Source organism: Neomonachus schauinslandi, chromosome 1, assembly GCF_002201575.2.
Source record: "Neomonachus schauinslandi chromosome 1, ASM220157v2, whole genome shotgun sequence".
Lineage (NCBI taxonomy): Eukaryota > Metazoa > Chordata > Mammalia > Carnivora > Phocidae > Neomonachus > Neomonachus schauinslandi.
Genome location: NC_058403.1, coordinates 198,902,124 through 198,921,049, shown reverse-complemented (window position 1 = coordinate 198,921,049; position 18,926 = coordinate 198,902,124). Strand labels below are relative to the sequence as shown.

Genomic DNA, 18,926 nt, shown 5'->3' with positions numbered 1-18,926 from the left:
CCAGAGCTGAGCCTTGAGCCCTGGCATTTCTGGCTCCATGAAAAAACTGTCGCAGTTTCCCCTGGCCACTATCAGTTGACTCTGCCCATGGCTTCCAAACCAGAGGCCCAGGAGACTGGACTGGGTCCCTACCGGAAACCCACAGAGGCTAAAAATAGCACACAAAGGACAAACAGGGTTCCACAGGCCAGCATTCATGCCATCATGCATGGAGGGGGGACACTGTCTTCCAGGGGAGCCTGGCTGGGGAGTCTGAGGAGTCTGAGGGTCTAGAGCATTGCCACCCCAGATTTGATGGGCCCTACTGGTAGGATAGGGTGCAGGGGGATCTGGGGACCTCATAAGAAATAGAAATAGTACTGGACAGGGGGCAGAACCCTGGGTTAAGGGCCACAGACCGAGTTTGAGGCCTCAGTTCCTGTGTGACCTAACGCAAGACACAACCCCTCTCTGGCCTCAATTCCTCATAAGTACAAAGAGGAGAGGAAGAAGAGCCTTCAAAGATGGAAAAGTCTTTAGCTTTCAGGGTGTTTCTCTCACCGTGGTGTTTCACATTTTGGAGAATTGGGAAAAATGCAAATGTTTGACAATAGGGCACCGAATGAGGTGCCGTTGAGTTTTACTACCCTGTAATATCACACTGCACAAAATCCACAATAACCACAACAGTCAGAACAACTAGCATTGCCTGAAGGCTTGTGATGTTCAGGTGCCATGATACTGTCATTATACCCATTTTACAGATGAGGCAATGAAGCTCAGAGAGGTTAAGTAGCCCACTGAGGTCTCACAGCTGTCAAGATGATCATGCCCCAGGAGTCTTAGTTTTAAGCTTTAATAACTTTAGAAGTTATAAAGTATATAGCTACAAATCTATAAGAAACACAGTTTGAAAATTTCATTACTTAAATTTTCTTTATGCTACTTTAGTTTTGTGAACTTTGGATAATAACTTCAACTTTTTCAGTCTTCTGCTATCTCTACAGGGCAAAAAAAAAAAAAAGGAAATTTTAAATAAATAAATAAATAAATAAACTTCCAAACTGTGTTTCTTATAAATCTGTGGCTTTATACTTCTGAGGTTATAAAAGCTTAAAACTGTCCTGTTTCAGGACACCCTGTTCTTCTAAGTCAGTTTGACTTCAAAGCCTGTGTGCAAGTATTTGACAGAGCCTTTGGGAGACATAGGGACCTAGGATTCTCATGTTGGGTAAAAGCCCTGGGTAAAAAGGTATAGTATACAGTGAGATCTCAACTATGTTCAAGAGCCTGCAAAGAAATGGAACCCATGCGGAACAATGGCCATCTCAGGGGACAATAGGGACACACATGATTGTATTCCCTTTCAGATTTCTTCATTGAGCTTGCCCTACTTCTTGGATGGAAAGACTGAACTTTACAGGAAACAATGGCGCCCCACCTCTCCTGGGCTGAGCTGTCCTTTGCTCAGCACTCCCATAATCCTTAGTTCAATATAATCCTCCCAACAGCCCCTTGATGAGAGTCTTGTCCTTTCCATTCCACAGATGAGGAATTCAAAGCAGGGAGGAGTAATGGCTTGCCCAAGGCCACTGTCAGGCCCACTAACCTCAGCCCATTCCAGCCAAGCCCTCTCTGACCCTGTGTGTCCCAAGGGTGACCTCCCTGGCTGGTCAGTGTGGCTTTCTCAAGCCTGGCCTATGACAGATGGCCTATGACAGTGGGAGCTTCAGCAAGGGACTTGAGCTTTAGTAGAATTCCTGTTTGCCTGGCTAGGGCAAGCCTGGGGAGCCTGGGGTGGCCCAGCCCACCCAGCCCCCAAACTTGGCCACCTACTGGTGAGGATCCCTTGGGCCAGCTGTCCTTTGCCAGTGGCTCTCCTGTTTTTCTGCCTGCCTTATGTTCTCCCAGACCTGTCCCCTGTGAGTGTCCACAGCTGGCCTTCTGGTCTCTGCTGTCGCTTGCCTTGGTCCTTGCCCATCTGCTGCATCTCCGGGCTCTGAATCTACAGGGTCCCTAGTTCTGAGGTTGGGCCCAATGCCCAAAGCACCTCAGCCTGCTCCACTGTCTATGGTGATGAAGAATGAAGGGGTCCAACAGCTGGGCTGCTTCTCCAGCACTCAGCAGGCAAGAGATAAATAACAATGGAAGGAGGGAGAGAGGGGAAGGCAGGCAGGCAGGCAGGCAGGAAGGAAGGAAGGAAGGAAGGAAGGAAGGAAGGAAGGAAGAAAAGGAGGGAGGGAGGAAAGGGGAGAGGAGGAAGGATGGACCAGAGAAGTCTCCCCACCCCAGACCTCCCTCCTCCTCCTCCAGAGCCTTCCTGGTCTCCACAGCTCCTCAGATCCTCCCTCCCTCCATCCCTGGGTTGTCAACGCTCATCCTGGGGTGAGGACCAGAGTACATGTGGGCCAGGTTCAGTGTGAGGTCAGGATCATGGCTCAGACTGGAGTGACAATTGGGGCTCAGACTGGGGCAGAGGCTCAGGGTCAGCCAGAGTAGAAAATGGTCCTCCAGGCTCTCCAGGTGGAGCCTTCCCCGTCCCATGGGGCAGCAGATGTTGCCTTCTTCAGGAACCTTCCATAGTACCCGCAACTAGAGACTCTGACCATACCATCCCCTGGTCCCCATCCCCCGCTCTAGCTCTGGTGTCCAGAGTGACCAGAGCCGTTTCTGGGCAGAAAGCCAGCCCAGAAAGCCCAGGACATCCCTGAGCGCCTGTCCCTATGGCAACCTGCCTGCCAACCCCCTCCCCCCCAACTACCGCCACCAGCCTGAGTCCAGTAGGGTTTTTCAAATTCAGAACGTCAGACTGGGAAGGGCCTCCTAGATCAGCAGATGCAAGCCCCTCCCCTTGCCCCAGATGGAGAAACTGAGGCCCGAGTGGGGCGGGGGTGGGGGGGTGGGACCTGTTGTGCAAGCACCCGCCCCCAGCCCGTTTTCCCCCTCCCACCCACTCCCACCCCTCCGCCCGGCTGTCGGATTGGGGGAAGGGGGATCGGGACTCTGATCCCCCGGCAAGGGGGCGGGCCCTCCACCCGCCGGGAGGTGGGGGCGGGCGGCACTGGAACCGGACACCGACGATGAATAAATGATGCCCACTCGCGGCCTGCGACCAGATCGCCACCTAGAGCGCCGGCTGGCGGGGCAGTCACCGGGCCACCCGTGCCCGGCCCCGCGCGGCCGGGTCTCCCCACCTGCGGCCGCAGGCGCGGAGCTGCGGGCGCGGAGATGGCGGGGCCCCTCTGGGCGCTGGGCGGCGCCGCGCTGGGGCTCTGCCTCGCCAGGGTCGCCGGGCAGCTGGTGGAGGTGAGGCGGGGCGGCGCGGAGGGGTCAGGGAGGCTGTGGCCAGCCGGCCGGAGGCTTAGGGGACGCCCTTCCGACTGGGAGCTGGATTTTCCCCTTCCAAGTGCCCCAGCAGACCTGGATTCCTGGGGTGATACGGCCCTGCCCCCAGCGCTTCCAGGCTGTGGGGGAGACTCAGCCCCCAACCTTAGGTTCCCTGGTCTGATGGGAGGGCACAGCCCCAGATTTCAGGATCATTAGTCTGGTGGGGGAGACTCACCCTGATCATAAGGATTCCCAGTCTGGGGATACAGCTTTGCTCAGCCCTTACCTTTTGTCTAATGGGGGCCAGGGAGAGGTGGGGGAGGTATAGTCCTTGGTTTCAGTGACCTCTAGTCTGATAGGGGAGATCTAGTCCCTGGTCTTAGGGTCGGCTGGAGGAAATAGCTTCTGCTTCCAGAGATCCTTCAGGCTCCCCTGCCTGATGGGGGAGACATAGCCTTAAGAAGGAGGTGAGGACTTGCCAAGCTGGAGGGTGGGGTCAGGAGACCCTTTATAGAGCAGCCATGTGTTGAGTTCAGCTCCTTGTGGGGCACTTGGCCCTGGAGGGGAGGTGCCGGCAGGGCAGGACCCAGGGCTCAGGGGTCTTACTTGGTCCTGGTGATAATGGAGAGCCAGCCAAGGTATCTGAGCAGGGGAAGAGTCGTGGATGAGTCTTGGTGTGGAAGGAGGAGGATAAATTGGAAGAGGGCATGTAGTTGGGAGAGCTGGGGGAGCTGCTGAGATAGCCCAGCAAGAGGTAAGGAGGGTGGCTGGGGTGGTTGGCCAGGAGCTTGGCTGGGGACAGGAAGGGCTGGGAGGAGAAGAGTGGGGGCCATTGCAGCCTCCCTGTCCCCTCTGTCCCCCATTCCTGCTGAGCTGTGAAGGGGAGCCAAAGAAGCAGACCAGAACCAGAATTCTGGAGCAAGAGACCAGAGGGAGAAGGCCCAAGAGGCAGGGCCAGGGAGGAGCAGGGTTCAGAGCCTTTGTAGGCCGGGGCAGAGAGGGCAGAGAGACAGAAGAGCAAGGGACAGCAAGGCGCCCAGGAGAGCCCTCGGGGGCAGGTGCCAGGGGACAGGATGGGAGAGGGAGGACAGAGTCTTATCCTGAGGACCTAAGAGGACACAGCCCTGAACCTGAGGGTCCGAGGGACAACAAGACAGAGCGCTGTACCCCGATACTAAGCCTGTCTGTGCTGCTGACCAGGGGGTGTGATCAAAAGGCTGGGCTGGAGTCAGATGTCAGCTCCAGTGTCCCTGTAAGGGGAGCCAGGCTGGCTTGAGCCCCACAAAGTGTACGTGAGCCCCTTACTGGCTGCCCTGAGGCCTCGGGTGCAGAAACTGAGCTGGCCTGGGCGCCGGAGAAGGCTGAGGGTGGGGGTCATGTCAGTTCTGAGCCAAGGACTCTTCCCTTCAGCCCCCAGGAACACATCTTCTCCCTGCCCATCAAGGGAAATTGCATTTGGAGTCCATCTGCCTGCTATCTGCCTACAGCCTGAGCAAGGGCCTGGCTGAGCCCAGGGGATCCAGGGAAGCACTAGAAAGATGGGTAGCGCTGGAGTCCACAGCACCACCCACGACAGCCCCTACAGGCATCATTCTCCAGCTGACGGAGGCCGGGGCTCCCAAGCTTTAGAGTTTAGACCTCCAGCAGTGCCCACCACAGAGATGCCCGACTCTTACCTGTTACCTCCTACCCAAGATCCCTATCAAGGTGAGATTATAAGCTCAGTTCCCCCTGAAACAAGACTAGAACGAGAAAGTGTCAGAAGTGGGCTCTCAGCTGCCTGGGCTCAAAATCTGAGATCCCTCCTCTGGACCTCAGAGTCTTCCAGCCATACAGCCCAGCCGGACCAAAAACACTGAGCCTTAAGATCGGGAACCCCGCCACTGCCCAGACCCTGGCCCTGACTCTACAGACATAAGTCTAACCACACAGGCATACTCCAACCACACGTGTGCTCTGTACCCACAAATATGTGCCCCAACTCCACACACATGCGCTCTGAACCCACAGAGGTGCCTGACCCCACACACGTGTTCCTTGACCCCACGTACATGCGTCTGACCCTGCAAGTGGATCCAGGCCCCTGGGATGATGCTGAGGAGGGGTATCTTCTCGTCAATGTTACCACTCTGATTAGGTAGAGAGAGCTTCCCAGAGAGCCCCCCGGAACCACCCCACTCAATTTACAGACGGAGAAATGGAGGCCTAGAGGTAAGAAGTCGCCCACCCCAGTTCACCCTGGTGAAGAGAAAAGAGCTGGGGAATCATGTACCAATCCCAAGCACACAGATTACCTGGGACATGCTGAAGGGCGGTGTTCTTGAGTGAGGAACCTACCACCTGACCTGTGGTAGGTGCCCAATCCATGCTCATGGACCAGGGGAAAGACTGGATGGATGGTTGAGGTGTGAGTTGCCTTTCCTTCCCAGAGAGCCAGAAGAGACTGCAGGTCTGTCCTTATTCAGTTAATCAGGAGACAGTGAATCCCACAGATGCCCCAGTGTCCTCTCCCTCTGAGCATTAACCACCACCACCCCCCCTCCCTCAGTCAAACTTGGTGAGGATAGGGTCCTATCCCTCTCAGCCCCTCAGGCTAGGGACTGGTCCTGCCCAGACCCACCAGGGCAGGGCCTTGTTCCCTCAGTCCCCCAGGGTAGGGCCATGTCCCCTAGACTCCCATGGCAAGGTGGCGTCCACTGGGAAGGTGGGAGGTGGCCTGCTGTGCTCTGCTCAGGCTTGTTCCAGACATGCTTACAATGTTTGGCCTCTAGGTGTCGCTGCTGCATTGCAGACGATTTATCCCGTCCTGTCCTGGGAGGACTCCGGCCTAGCCTCTGGTCAGAAGAGGTGACTCTGGCAGGATAGGCAACTGTTGAGGTCACCCGGTGGGGGTCCTGGCCAGGCAGCAGAGCCGCGGGCCCTGAGTCCAGCTCCACACCCCACCCACACTGAGGATGCTTGGGAGCAAAATCCCCCAAGGAGAGTACCAGCCTCCCCTTGTCTCTGGCCTTGGTCCTGAGACCCCCTCAGCCTGCGGGGCCCAGGACTGGAGCAGGAGGGGAGACTAACAGGCTGCCCGAAGGGGACCTGAACCTGATTGGGACAAGCCATCCACCTTTGCCCCTTCAGGCCCTGGTGTCCCCGAGAATCCCCAGGCTCCACGGTTCTGGGGCTCTGCTTTCTTCTCTTGCTCTAAACCTGGAACCGCCCAGGATCTAGGGCGTTGGCTGTGACTATCTAAGACACTTGATTCTAGGAGATTCTGGAATGCTTGGACTGAGACTTTGCTGAAACCTGGGCCTCTCTCTCGGCCCAGCCCCAGCCTCTGGCCTCTGCCTGGCTTCACTTCCCTCTCTCCCGACCTGCAGCCCAGCACGGCCCCGCCCAAGCCCAAGCCGCCCCCGCTGACCAAGGAGACGGTGGTGTTCTGGGACATGCGCCTCTGGCACGTGGTGGGCATCTTCTCGCTCTTCGTGTTGTCCATCAGTGAGTAGCTGCTCCCTGCCCCCCCCCCCCGCCAATGCAGCTGCAGGAGCACAGCACCCCCTGCCCTCCCCCCACCCCCGCCAGCACCACCCCCAGGGGCTCAGAGCAACAATTCCGGGCAGTGCAAGCAGGCCAGTCGCCCGCAGGAGGCCCACTGTGGTTTCTGGCACCTCCTGATCTACACAAAGTCCCTGTGGAGGGCTGACAGGCTGGTGGTGACCTGAAGTATTCTGCCCAACTGGGACACAGCCACATGGCAATTACGATAATTACAGGGGACTCCACTGAACCAGGATGAGGACGTGTCATTTTCCCCTATCGCTGGCCTCCTGATGCTTTTCCTGCAGTTTGCCCTGCTTAAAGGGCCCACACCCAGAGGCCCCAGCAAGGCCATCCTTGGCCGCAGCTCAGCCTAGAGGCTCCCCAGACGCCCGGCAGATGTGGCTCCCAGGCTGCAAACCGTGTCTTGTCAACTCCCGTTCCCCTGGAATGACTCACACCCCCCTCAATTAAAAGCAGGAGACCCCTTCCTCTCCTGGGACTGGGAGTTGCTGGATGCAAACTCACAACAGAAATGGGTTTGGCATGCTCCTTCAGCCCTTCCAGATTAGGGGTCTGCAGTTGGAGAAAGGGGGGCAGAGAAATGCCAATGGATGGGGGAGGCTGCCAGGGTACAGTGTAGAGTCTGATGAAGGTTCCCACACACCAAAGGATGCGGGGAGACGCGGCGAGGAAGGGAAAGAAGACCCACTCTGCCCGCACAAGCTTCTTAGAGGAGGGTCCTCTTAGCCGCACATCAGTGAGAGGATGCGTGCGGTTTTGCCAGGTGGGCAGCTGAAAAAGGCAGACGGGACGATGTAGGCAGAGGTGGGAGGAAATGGACCCCGCACAAGGGCTCAGATAACCCCTACAGGATTTTCACTGCGTGCACCCCAGGTCAGGGCAGCGAAAATGGCATTTAAGTTCTAGCTGGAGCTGTCCCAGGATGAGGTCCCCTGGAGGGCAGCACCCCAGCGGAGGACCCACCCACATGTAAGGACTCCAAGGGAGACAAGGACATCTGATGGGCATGTGCTTCTCTTGACACCAGGGAGGCCCTCCTTGGGGGAAAATATCCACACCCCACCATCACCATTTCTTCATGGCTGGGGTGGGAGCAGGATCTGAGCAAGAGGCTGCATTTCTTTTTTTCTTTTTTTTTTTTTTAAAGATTTTTTTTATTTATTTATTTGACAGAGAGAGACACAGCGAGAGAGGGAACACAAGCAGGGGGAGTGGGAGAGGTTGAAGCAGGCTTCCCATCGAGCAGGGAGCCCGATGTGGGACTCGATCCCAGGACCCCGGGATCATGACCTGAGCCGAAGGCAGACGCCTAACGACTGAGCCACCCAGGCGCCCCAAGAGGTTGCATTTTATTCTTGACCAAGGCAAGAACTAGTCAGGCCTCTCAGCGGAGGCCCTACGGACAGCTGATTGTGGCTGTAGCCCCAGCCCAGGTGTCCAGGGAGGAGACCGTGGACCCACCTGCCCCCCCCCCCACCGCCCTGCACCCCAGCACCAAGAGGCAGGGTTCAGGGAGGCATCTGCCTGCAGGAGCAGTGTAGGGTGCGGGTCCAGGGAGCCACTCTGGGGCACTCCAGGGAGCAGGAGTGAGGACGCCAAGGGGCCTCTAAACACACACTGGCCTCTCCGGGCTCTGCTCGGCCCCAGACGGTGGAGGCGCCTAGGGCCACACAAGAAGGTTGCAGTGTCAGACCCAAAGAGGCGCTTGGACATAAAGCACACAGACCAGCTCTTATTTTCTAGAAAAGAGTAAAGGAGAGTCCCAAAGACCTCTGAGCAGCTGGTTACCACTCGTTACCTTCCGTGCAGGGCCCTAGGAGTAGGGATGGCACAGCCCCATCTCCTGGGGACAAAGCGTCTTTCCTACCTCCCAGTTGGCTTGGGCCTCGGTGGCGTTGCTGTCTGGGGCGTGTCACCCCAGAACCTTGTGCAGAGGGGCTGGGCTTGGATGGGGGCGCCTCTGGAGGTCCCTCCAGCCTGGGACTCACATTCCAAGCCCCTGTCTGGGCCCTGGAACTCCATCCAACACACATTGTTTTTTTCCCTTCTTTGACGAGAAGTGACCCGGCCAGGCTGGGTGGGGCAGGCCTGGAGCGAGAGGCGGCGTCTGAGCCCTGCTCCAGGTGCCAAGAGCTGAGCTCCCTTGGAAGCCCAGGCCCCTTGGGGCCTGGGACCAGCCTCTGTGGCGAGCCTGAGTAAGCATGGTGAGACGACATGCCCGGAGGGTGGCTGGAAGAGGTGACCCAAGCCAGCAGGATCAGGGCCCGTAGGCATACACACCGGGGCCTAGAGAAGACTAGAACCCAGCTCTTTGGATAAGAAAAGCTTGCTGTTTGCCCCTGGACAGCGCTGTACAGTCAGACCTACTGCTGGGGTCTCGTGCAGCCCCCAGAGGTCCTGATTGCTGGCAGCTCCCCCATCCATCCATTCGGGAGTCCAGTTCTGTCCTCGGGAGCAAAGGCTTTGAGACCATCTCACGCATTCATTCATTCTTTCTTTTTTTTTTTTTTTTCCATTCTGTGAACCTGGGTGAGACTTAGTGAGGCCACAAGATTTGGCTGAAGGGGTTGCACATGTTGACCCCCACGGGTGCTCCAGCCCCGGCTACATTGGTCTGATCCATCTTCCCTAAAATAGGCCTTGTTTGTCCTGCTTGGCCATCCTGCCCCCAGGAGTCTGCCAGGAAGTTATGTCTTGTCATCCGATTTATAATAGGAAGCAGCCCCGTCCCCTCCCCTGAGGCTGGGGCCAAGGTGGTCAGACTGTGGAGTCTTAGAAAAATAAACTTAGTCCAGCCGGGTCCTGGCAGCCCTGCCCTGTCCTGCCCATCACTAGACAGGCCAGCTCCATTCCCTGGCCCAGCTCGCGTGGGCACAGCTGCCTTCAGCAGAAAACCGCCCCTGGGATAACTGTCTGGGGTGAATGCCCAGGGCAGGGTCTGTGCCCTCTGGTGGGCCCTCGCGGCCGGAAGAAGCCCAGGCTTGTCCTCAGCAAGGTTGAGGAGGACACGGCCACGTCCTCGGGTGTCTGAGGTCCTCCCAGGAGCCTGGGGAGGAAGCAGTAGGAGCCGAGAGGCCTGGGTGGGAACACAGGACAGCCCCGGGGTGGTTGTAGCTCGAGTCACCAGTGCAGGCCTCTGCCCTGCCCTCCAGGGGCCTCGATCTAGTCAGAAAGCAAGACCAGAGGCAGGACTTATGGGCCAGTGCAAAATGAAAGTATGAGACCCCCTTGTTCAGAAATTGTTAAGAACAGCGATTGCAGCACATAAAGCCCAGCGCCAGGCCCCTCTGAGAGCGGGCCCCTGTGTGCCTGCCCAAAGTCGGCCCCGCTCAGGAGAGAGATCTTGGAAAGAACCCCAGAGCCCACAGGGGTCTCGTCCAAACGCAGAGCCTCCTGCCAGAGACTCCTGGGTGAGACACATGTAGGCAGGTGAGGGCAGGTCTGAAATGTGGGGACCATTCCTGGGGTGTCTGATCTCCAGCCTCGGCCAAGCCTGCTCTGTCCCCCCTACAGTCATCACTCTGTGCTGCGTCTTCAACTGCCGCGTGCCCCGGACCCGGAAGGAGATTGAAGCCCGCTACCTGCAGCGGAAGGCAGCCAAGATGTACACGGACAAACTGGAGACGGTCCCCCCACTCAACGAGCTCACGGAGATCCCTGGAGGTGAGCAGGCCGGGGTGGGGGTGGGCCAGCCCCCTCCCCCCCCACCACCACCTGTCCCAGCTGAGCCAGCCACTTCCTCAGTCCTGCCACCGAGAGTGGCCCTGCTCCTCCCCTCCCCTGGTGTTTAGGTTCTGGTCCCTGGAGACCAGAGCGCAGAAACAGGCCCGAGTGAGGCACGTAACACAAGGAGCTCTTCTGCAGGTGGGAGAGGCCGCGGGGCAGCTCCCTGGTGTGGGCCCTAGGACCCCTGGCCTCACTCCTGCCACCCGCCTCTCCTCCACCCCACAGAGGATAAGAAGAAGAAGAAGAAGAAGGACAGTGTGGACACAGTGGCCATCAAGGTAGAGGAGGATGAGAAGAATGAGGCCAAGAAGAAGAAAGGGGAGAAATGAGGAGGGCTTCCTGGAGGTGGCAGCTGGTGCTGGCTAGCCCTGGGGCTCAAGTCCTGGCTGGGGTCCAGGCATCTTAGACTCCCAGCTCATCCATGGACCATAGAGGTTGCAGAACACCCTCTTCTTGGCTCCGAGGGGGGCTGCTGAAGCCCCAATGTGACAGCCCATCGGGGGCAGGGACCAGACTGCACCTGGCGTCCCGCCTCCCAGCCTGGACTCCGCTCCTTTCACCTCACGCACATGGCTGTCCAGCAAAGGCGGTCTTGGGCCACTGTCCCTCTGCAGATCTGGAGTGGAGTGGCCCCGCACCCACCCAGACACGCCTCGGTCCCTCCTGCCAGGAACAGCAGTGGCTGTACAGGGCATGACGGGACGTGGCCTGCCTCTTGGAAGGAAATGGCCAAACTGAAGGGGCTGGGGTGTGAGGCCACAGCCAGGCTGGCCACGGGGAAGAAGAGGGTCACTAGGGGAGGCTCTCAGACTTCTCCGGGGAGCAGCCCTGGCGGCCAGGGAGCTCCTCCAGGCCCAGCAGGGGTCCTGGCCCGGGAGGTGAATAGAGCGCCCACCTGGAGGCAGGGGGACTCCAGCCCAGCGGATACCATGGGCCAGGCCGCTGCCCTGGAGCTGAGGCTGCTGGGAGTCCGAGCACGAGGCCTGGGGGTTCGGGGCTGGGGCTGCAGGGGTGACTCAGGGGTGCAGAAGGCTGAGGCCAGCAGGCCAAAGGGAGAAGGGAAGAAAGGGGGTAGCGGGGCCCCATCTCGGGGATCCAGGGAGCCCTGGAGAAGCCAAGGGGAGCGTTGGGCTGTGCCGGAAGTCCTTTCCAGGTGGTGGGGGTCCGTCAGGGCCCCAGGGGGTCACGGCAGAGGGCACTCAGGGGCTGAGGCAGCAAGCAGACTTCCGCCCGATGAGGAGAGCCGCACACAGCCTCCTCTTCTACCACCTCAAGCTTCTCGCACCTCAGAGAGTCACTGCTGACCGGAGGGGGAAGGCCCAAACACCACCCGGAGACTGACAGCAGAGGCATTTCGGGAGGGTGGCAACCCCCTGCCGAGGCGCGCACATCTGGGCCTGGAAACGCCAGGGTTCCTGAGCTGGGGGAGCTGCCCCGCGGCCTGCCGAGATGTGTAAATAAAGCTGAGTGCCTTCCACTCAGACGACCCCTCAGGATGCCCTGTCCCTGGAGCATGTACGTGGAGGGTGATGCCGCCGTGACAGGGGCGCTGGCCAAGCAGAAGCTCCCTCCCCGACTGTTCCCCCAGCCTGAACTGGGATGAGCTGAAGGGAGAGGTGGCAGCCAGCTGGGCATCGAGACCGCGGGAGGAAGCCGCCCCCTGTCCCCTCCCCTCCCCGCCACTTTGTGGCCTGCAGTAAGCCTTCCACGGCCTGAGCCCCATGCTGGGGACACAAGAGGGGTCCAGTGCGGATCCTGCCCCGGAGCTGGATGACTATGATACAAGGAGAGGGATCCGGGCAGACACAGGTGCCGTGAGGGCGCAGAGAAACTGCAGAGGCCCTGCGGTGGGCTCAGAGTCAGAACCCTGACTCTGCCCTCACGGTCCGGCCCGCGGGTTTCTCCCGCCGAAGGTTAAGGTTGCGGCCAAGGTCATACAACGCATTCAGGCCAGAGTCTTCCTGTGTGGCCCAGGCAACAGAAGCCCAGAGGGGCAGGGGCGTCCTGAGGTCCAACAGAGAAGCCTGGGGCAAGTCCAGACCTGGGCTGCATCTGCCCTGCCCCCTGGCCTCTGACCTGGGGCCTCTACTGGTCTTTCAGGGACAGGCACGGCCGCCGACGGGTAACATCTGAGCCCGGTGGGCACCTGCCCCAGGCTCTAGGCAGGGCGCGGGGCTGGAAGGTCAAAGTGCACTACAGGGCTTCAGGGCAGTGACAGGGTGTGCTCCAGCCACTGGCCAGAAGAGCCTGACTCCCACTAGAGAATCACAGCAAACACGCTCCCCTCCCCCGCCCAGACAGAGACGGACCTTTACCCCAGCCTCATACTGCGTCCCGGCAGCCCAGCTTCAGCCTGGATAGTACATTCTAGACCCCAGTATCATCCCTATACACTCCCTCTACTTTCTGTGGGAGCCACCCCAAGCCTATAGACGGAGGCAGACCCCGCGGCGCTGCACCTTTCAGGAGAGAACAGTCTGGAGTCCCCCCTCCCACCCCCATCTGGCTGGCTCACCTCCCACTCAAGCAGGCCCAGGAAGGAGGCAGCTTGGAGAAGAGAAGCATTTAATTGAGCACCTCATCTCTGCCCTGCCCTGCCGGGTGGGGAGAGCTACACCTGCAGCATTCTGGGCACAGAGGGTGAGGATGGCCCCCCCGGGGGACAGCACGAGGCTGTCAGAGGGCAGCAAGGAGGCCGAGGGGCAGCGGTAGCAGCAGGAGCAGGGCCCTGGATGGGGCTGGCAGGGCCTGCCCACTGATGCGTTCCCAGATCCAGTGCTGGTAGGAGGTGACCTGCAGGTAGATGGGCGGGGCCTCGCTCTTCCGGCAGCCTGGGCCCCAGCTCACGAGTCCCACCAGGTACCACGTGGTGTCCACAGAACAGGCCAAGGGCTCCCCACTTATCTCCTGTGGGGAGGGGTGTGGAACAAAAAGGGTCAGGGGGGCTGGGGGTGGCCGGAGGGAGACGTGCCCCGGCTCACACCACCTCTCTCCCACAGCACCCCCCGCAACCCAGGGGGCCACCAAGCTGAGAGGTGCCCTCGAGGTCCAGATGCAGGAGACCTTCCTCAGAGGGGTTCACCTCCCCTCGCTCATGCCAGGCCCCCACCCCCATTCTTCTCTCCGACCCCCCTTCTCTCTCCTCTCCGATCTTCCTCTCCCATCTCTCCCTCCGTCCTCCCCTCCCCTCTGAGCTCGGCTGCCCTGCGCCCCGGCACCTCTCCAGGCGGCCCTGGAGGTGAGGGAGCAAGGAGGGAGGTGCTCACATAGCAGAAGTTCTCCCTGTCCAAGTCCTCCGCACAGACCATCCGGGAGTCCACCACCCGAACCAGAGAGGGGACTTTGGAGACCTTGTGGTATAACTTGTCACACTCCTTGCTGCTCAGGATGGTGACACCCTTCTCCTGAATGGTCCGGAACTGGGGCCACACGCCTGCAGGGACAGGTCACCCCCACAGTTCAGGCTTGGCGCTCTCACTGCTGCCAGCCCGGTGGCTGTCCTCGCTGCTCCTGGCCCGCTCCTCCAGCCTCTGAAGAGCCCCTCCTAGAGATTTTGGAGCAGGCTGCCCTCAGCCTGGCTTCGCTGGGCCTGGTCTCACCCCTAACAGAGTCCAGCCCACGGAGTCTGTTCCTACCTCAGCAGCTTGGCTTCTGCTCTTCCATCTCGAAGGCCTGCCCAGCCCCTCTCAGGTCCAAATCCGTCCTTCACTCAAGCCTTCCCCAAAGGCCTCTTCCACCCTAGCTAGCCCAGACCCCCCCTCTGTGGGCCCCAGGCACTAAGTCCTCCCCTCCCTCCCCCTCTCCCCTCCTCTCTCTCTCCAGTGTGACTCTGTCTCTAGCTGGAGCCCCCGGGGGCCAGTCTTCCAACCATCCCCAGCCACTCCCCAGATGGGCCATGACAAGAAAGACAAACAGCCACCCCCACCCCCAGGCTGGAGCCGCTGTGGGCTGCTTTTAGGCAAGATGACTCCGTGAAGTCAAAGGGAAGAACACCTGTCTTGTGAAAAAGAGGGGCTCCCTGAATGGACCGGGCCTTCCTAAAACTCATAAGGAAATGCTCCCTGAATGGGCCTGGGATGACACTCCTGCTCTTTGGGCTTTGCTCCATCCCTGGGGATGGTAAAGGGCTTGAGGTCCACTGGGGGCAGGGGGCTCCCAAACTCGGGGTGCAGACTGCCCTTAGCCAACCATAGGGGGTCTTTGGGGGAACTTTTTACAGTCACACAACCCTGCTCCTCCCACTGCAAGATGCTCTGCTTCAAATCCTGGACATCCTGGGATTGCGTGCACACAGCAAGATATTACTCTGTGCCCCTCTGCCTTCAAGGAAGTCCTGTTTATAGGTCCTGGCCTGGGGCTGAGGTCTCATGGGCAATCTGGGACGCCTCAGGCCTGAATGGCCACAATGCACTCACTGCCAAGACCCCCAAGGGGAAGGAGACGAGAGCCCGCCAGGAAGACGTTTCAGAAACAGCTGTCCACGGAGACCCCGGCCTGCACCCGGGTCCTCTCCCCCACACACACCCTACCCAGTCTGGGGAGGCTCGGACTCACCGTCAAACCTGGGGAGTCCCCAGCCTGTTACAGTGCACAGGGAGCCGTCCTTCACCTCGTAGTCCAAGCCGGGCAGGCAGATGGGCCAGACATACTTGTTGTACTTGAGTGGCCACACGAGCTTGAGGAGGGCAATGTCATGGGCCCGGCCCACCCAGGACCAGTACCGATGGGACTGGTACCGTTTGTTCAAGATAACCTGGTATGCCGGGACGTCGGAGGTAGTCGGAGATATCTGGTCAATCCTTGGGCTCCCCACCCGCACTGAATAGGTAAAGTTATGCCTAGGGGAACAACGAGGGGAGTCTGTCATCAGCTCCAGGCACCCCACCCCCGCCTCCACCCCCCTACTGCACTCCGGGTCAATCCCCGCAGGCCACCCCCCCGCTTCAAGCCCCCCGCGGCCCCCACCCCAAGCCTCTCTCTCCCAGCAGATGTGAACAGGGCCCTGCACACACCCTGTGTGGTCCCACCTTTACAACAACCCTGTACTTTACGGAGAGAAAACCCGAGGCTCAGAGAAGCCCAGCCAACAACTCAAGGCTGCACAGCTAGGAAGTGGCAGAGCTGGGATATGGACCCAGTTTTCTCTGGTTCCAGACTCTGGACTCTGTCTGGCACCCGGTGCCAGGCCCTGGAAGTGGCAGAGGCCGGGCACAATCAATCAGCCACGGCCTCGCCCTCCAGCCTCCTTTCCCAGCATGGCCCTCAGGTCTCCGCGTCGGCCCTTAGGCTTGGAGCAGGCTCTTCCACAGATGCTGCCCTCAGGCCACTGCCCTGGCCCCGGCACATGGGCATGCCCTCTCTTTGGTCCTCACGCTGCCCGGACTCCCCTGTGAGCACCTGTCTTCCCATCTATCTTCCCCAGCAACCCAAGGGAAGTGATGTGTGTGTCCCCTCTCTACCCCTAGGGCCCAGGCCAGGGCCTGGCTTCAAAGGAGGGTCAATGGCTGTGGGTGGAAGGAAGGAAGGAATGAATAAGTGAAGCAAACGGTATGGGATGGAAGAATTAGGACCTCCTTTCTGTGGCTAGGAGGACGGAGGCCTGGCCAGTGGCTTCCCAGCCCCCATGGCCTATCTGTAGCGTGACTGCTGAGGACTGGGGAGCCAGGGGAGGGGAGAAAGCGCCCAGCCCTCCCTCCGGGGAGGAATCGGCAGGACTCAGCCTCCACCTGCGGAGAGCTGAAGCCAGGGTGGGGCTGGGACCACAGCGCCCTGCAGAGGGCACGGCTGCTGCTGAAGGACCAGCGGGCAGGATGACCGGGCCCCGTGGCTCCGGACACCTTTCCACCCGCCCACCTAGGCCCCAACTCACTGGATCAGGCAGTGGGCCGCCGTCAGCACCCACCGGGAGGCAATGAGGGTGCCTGCGCAGACATGTGTGCCGTTGGCCCGCACGCTGACCATCCATGGCCACCGCCGAGCCATGGCGTCTGGGTCCCTGAGCGTGGGGTCCTGCTCATGCGAGGAGCCGCAGGCTGAGGAGGAAGGTGAGAGCTTGATGCAGGATGGGACCTTGCAGCCCCATCCCAAGGCGCCTTCTCTCCCCTCTCCTCAGCCCCACCTCCTGCCTCTCCAGCTGTGGCCCGCACTCACGCAGCGATTCTCTTTTCCCACTGGGATTTCTCTTTTTCCACATGAAGACTGAGGTCTGCAGCCTCCAAAGGGCCTCAGCGCTCCCCAGGTATCCTTCTCCCTGCTCCCACAGCCCCGGGGCCCCAGAGCATTCCCAGCCACCAGCCTGGTACAACAGTGGCCCCCCGAGCTCTGACCAGATCCTTCAAAAACTCATCCGTGTTTCCATCTGGCCCCCCTGTACTTCGGCCAAGGCAGACCCCTCTCCCTCCTCTGGGAACCGTCCTGTGATTCAGTGAGACTACCCAAGAGAAAAACGGGCCATGGGCGTGAACAGATAAATCCCGAGGACGACACCCCTGCAGCGGGCCAACACCAAAGCTGCTGAGCCCCAGGGGTCCTCGGGGGAGACTTGCAGCAGAGCCAGGCTCCGCTCCACACCACCTGCCAGGCAAAATTCAGGGGCCCCGACCCCAAGTATTGGTGAGGGTTCCCGGCCCAGACTGCTCACTCCCGGCTGGTGGGAGTGTCTGTGGGTGCAGCCACGTTGAAAAAGTTCTCAAACTGAAGATGCACGTATCCAACCTCACAGCAGCCCAGCCCCCAGTGTTTTCCAGGGGGTGGGTAGGGGATTGGGCGATCAGCGTACATGGGCCAGCACCAGCCTGTGTCAAGTCTGACATGGGAGAGGGGGTGTCTGCACGCACTCGGTCGTGTGTGAGAGGCTTTCGGGGGCCACTTAGTTGTGTGCACTGAGTTCCAGGATAAGAAGTAATTCTGGAGGTCTTCGTTCAACATGAGAAGGTCGCATGGGGGTGCCCGGAGACACCCACGGGGAGGCTCCCTGAAAGCTGTGCTGCAGATCCCCTAAGTCGTTGGCTGGGAGCCTGGGTCAGTTCAGGGCGGCGGGAACATGCAGCCCACCACAGGCTCCTCCGACTCTCGTTCCTTCCCACCTCACCGGGACGGGAGGCCCGGCCCACAGCAGATGCTCGGTAAACCCTTGTAAAAGGAACCTCTCTTCTCACTCCTCCCTGCCCCTTCCTCCTGCGACCGCCTCCGTCCCCAGGGCTTGCTCCCGCACCCTCCTCCCCCAGGGAGTCCGTCGTACTCACTGAGAAAGCTGATGTCGCCGTTAGAAACAGACACGGTCTGGGTCTGGAGGGTCGTGCGCTGCGACGGGTCCGTGGGGGCCTGGCGGGGGAGGCGAGGCTCGTCTGAGGGACAGGTGACACTGGGGGCACACGGCACGCCAGGGTCGACGGAAGCAGGCGCAGACGGTGTCCCTGGCGCTTGGCTCGCCAGGCAGCCTGCGGAAGGACGCAGAGAGGGTCACACGAGGCCCAGCGAGGGGGTCAGACCAGGCCCGGCGAGGGCATGGGGGTGGGGGGCGCGGCGGGGCTCACCCGCGGGCCTCGGCGACACCAGCAGCAGCGGCAGCAGCAGCAGCAGCGGAAGGGCAGCCGCCCCGGGGCCCGGGGGGCCCTGCCTGCGGGCCGGCGTCCTGTACCGGGGCTCCATTCCGGAGTAGCAGCGACGGCGCCGGGGTGCTCCTCTGGCGACGGCGCCCCCCATCGGCTGCCCGCGCCGGCGTCCGCAGTGTGGGGAATGCGGGCGCCCCCCAGTGGCCACCCGCGGTGGCGCTCCCCGTGGCCGCCCACCGGCGCCCCCACAGACTTAGCCTCCCTTCTGCCCGCACCACCAAGCCTCTGCCTCCTTGGCCCCTCGGTCTCGCTCACTGCGCGTGGCCAGGCACTTCCTGGGGACCCTCAGGCTAGCGCAGCCAGTTCCTGTACCGCCTCGCTCCTGCAGCCCCCTGCCCTCGGGCTGGGTTCGTGCTTTCATCCTTCCCGTGGTGAGATGGGACCCAACCCCTGGGGCTGGCCTCCAGGATTCCCAAGTGGCCCACCTCCCCCCACCCCACCCCCAGCCTGGTAACTACAGTGGGGCTTTGCCCCAGGGCACTGAAATTGACCCAAGAAGATTGCATAATTGTAAGCCCCTCCCCCGCCCCACCTCCATTCAGCAAATGCTCTTCTCTGACAGGTCTATCTGCTTGGGAAAACTGTTGGTGAGGTTCCTAGTCACAGATGAAGAGTGATGGTAGTAGCCAGCCGACCCTTCTGGGAGCAGAAGTCCACTTTGAGGTATGTTGGAATTGGGGGAACATTTTGATGGCTCAGTTGACAGCACATTTAATAAGGAGTGTGGGAGAT

General features: G+C 60.3%; 2 protein-coding genes across 2 annotated transcripts; one reads left to right on the top strand and one right to left on the bottom strand.

Annotated features, from left to right (window-relative positions):
* The first annotated feature begins 3,207 nt into the window (after positions 1–3,207).
* TMIE (transmembrane inner ear) lies at positions 3,208–10,910 on the top strand. The gene is made up of 4 exons (XM_021686983.1): positions 3,208–3,285; positions 6,675–6,792; positions 10,369–10,518; positions 10,807–10,910. The coding sequence occupies exons 1-4, from the start codon at positions 3,208–3,210 to the stop codon at positions 10,908–10,910; spliced, it is 450 nt and encodes a 149-aa protein (XP_021542658.1).
* A 2,219-nt stretch (positions 10,911–13,129) lies between these two features.
* Positions 13,130–18,285, bottom strand: PRSS50 (serine protease 50). Its single transcript, XM_021686982.1, has 6 exons — positions 18,117–18,285; positions 17,826–18,020; positions 16,451–16,613; positions 15,136–15,419; positions 13,848–14,014; positions 13,130–13,488 (listed from the first exon to the last, which is right to left on the bottom strand). Exons 1-6 carry the CDS (start codon positions 18,283–18,285, stop codon positions 13,258–13,260), a joined length of 1,209 nt encoding a protein of 402 aa, XP_021542657.1. The 3' UTR covers positions 13,130–13,257.
* Positions 18,286–18,926: the final 641 nt, after the last annotated feature.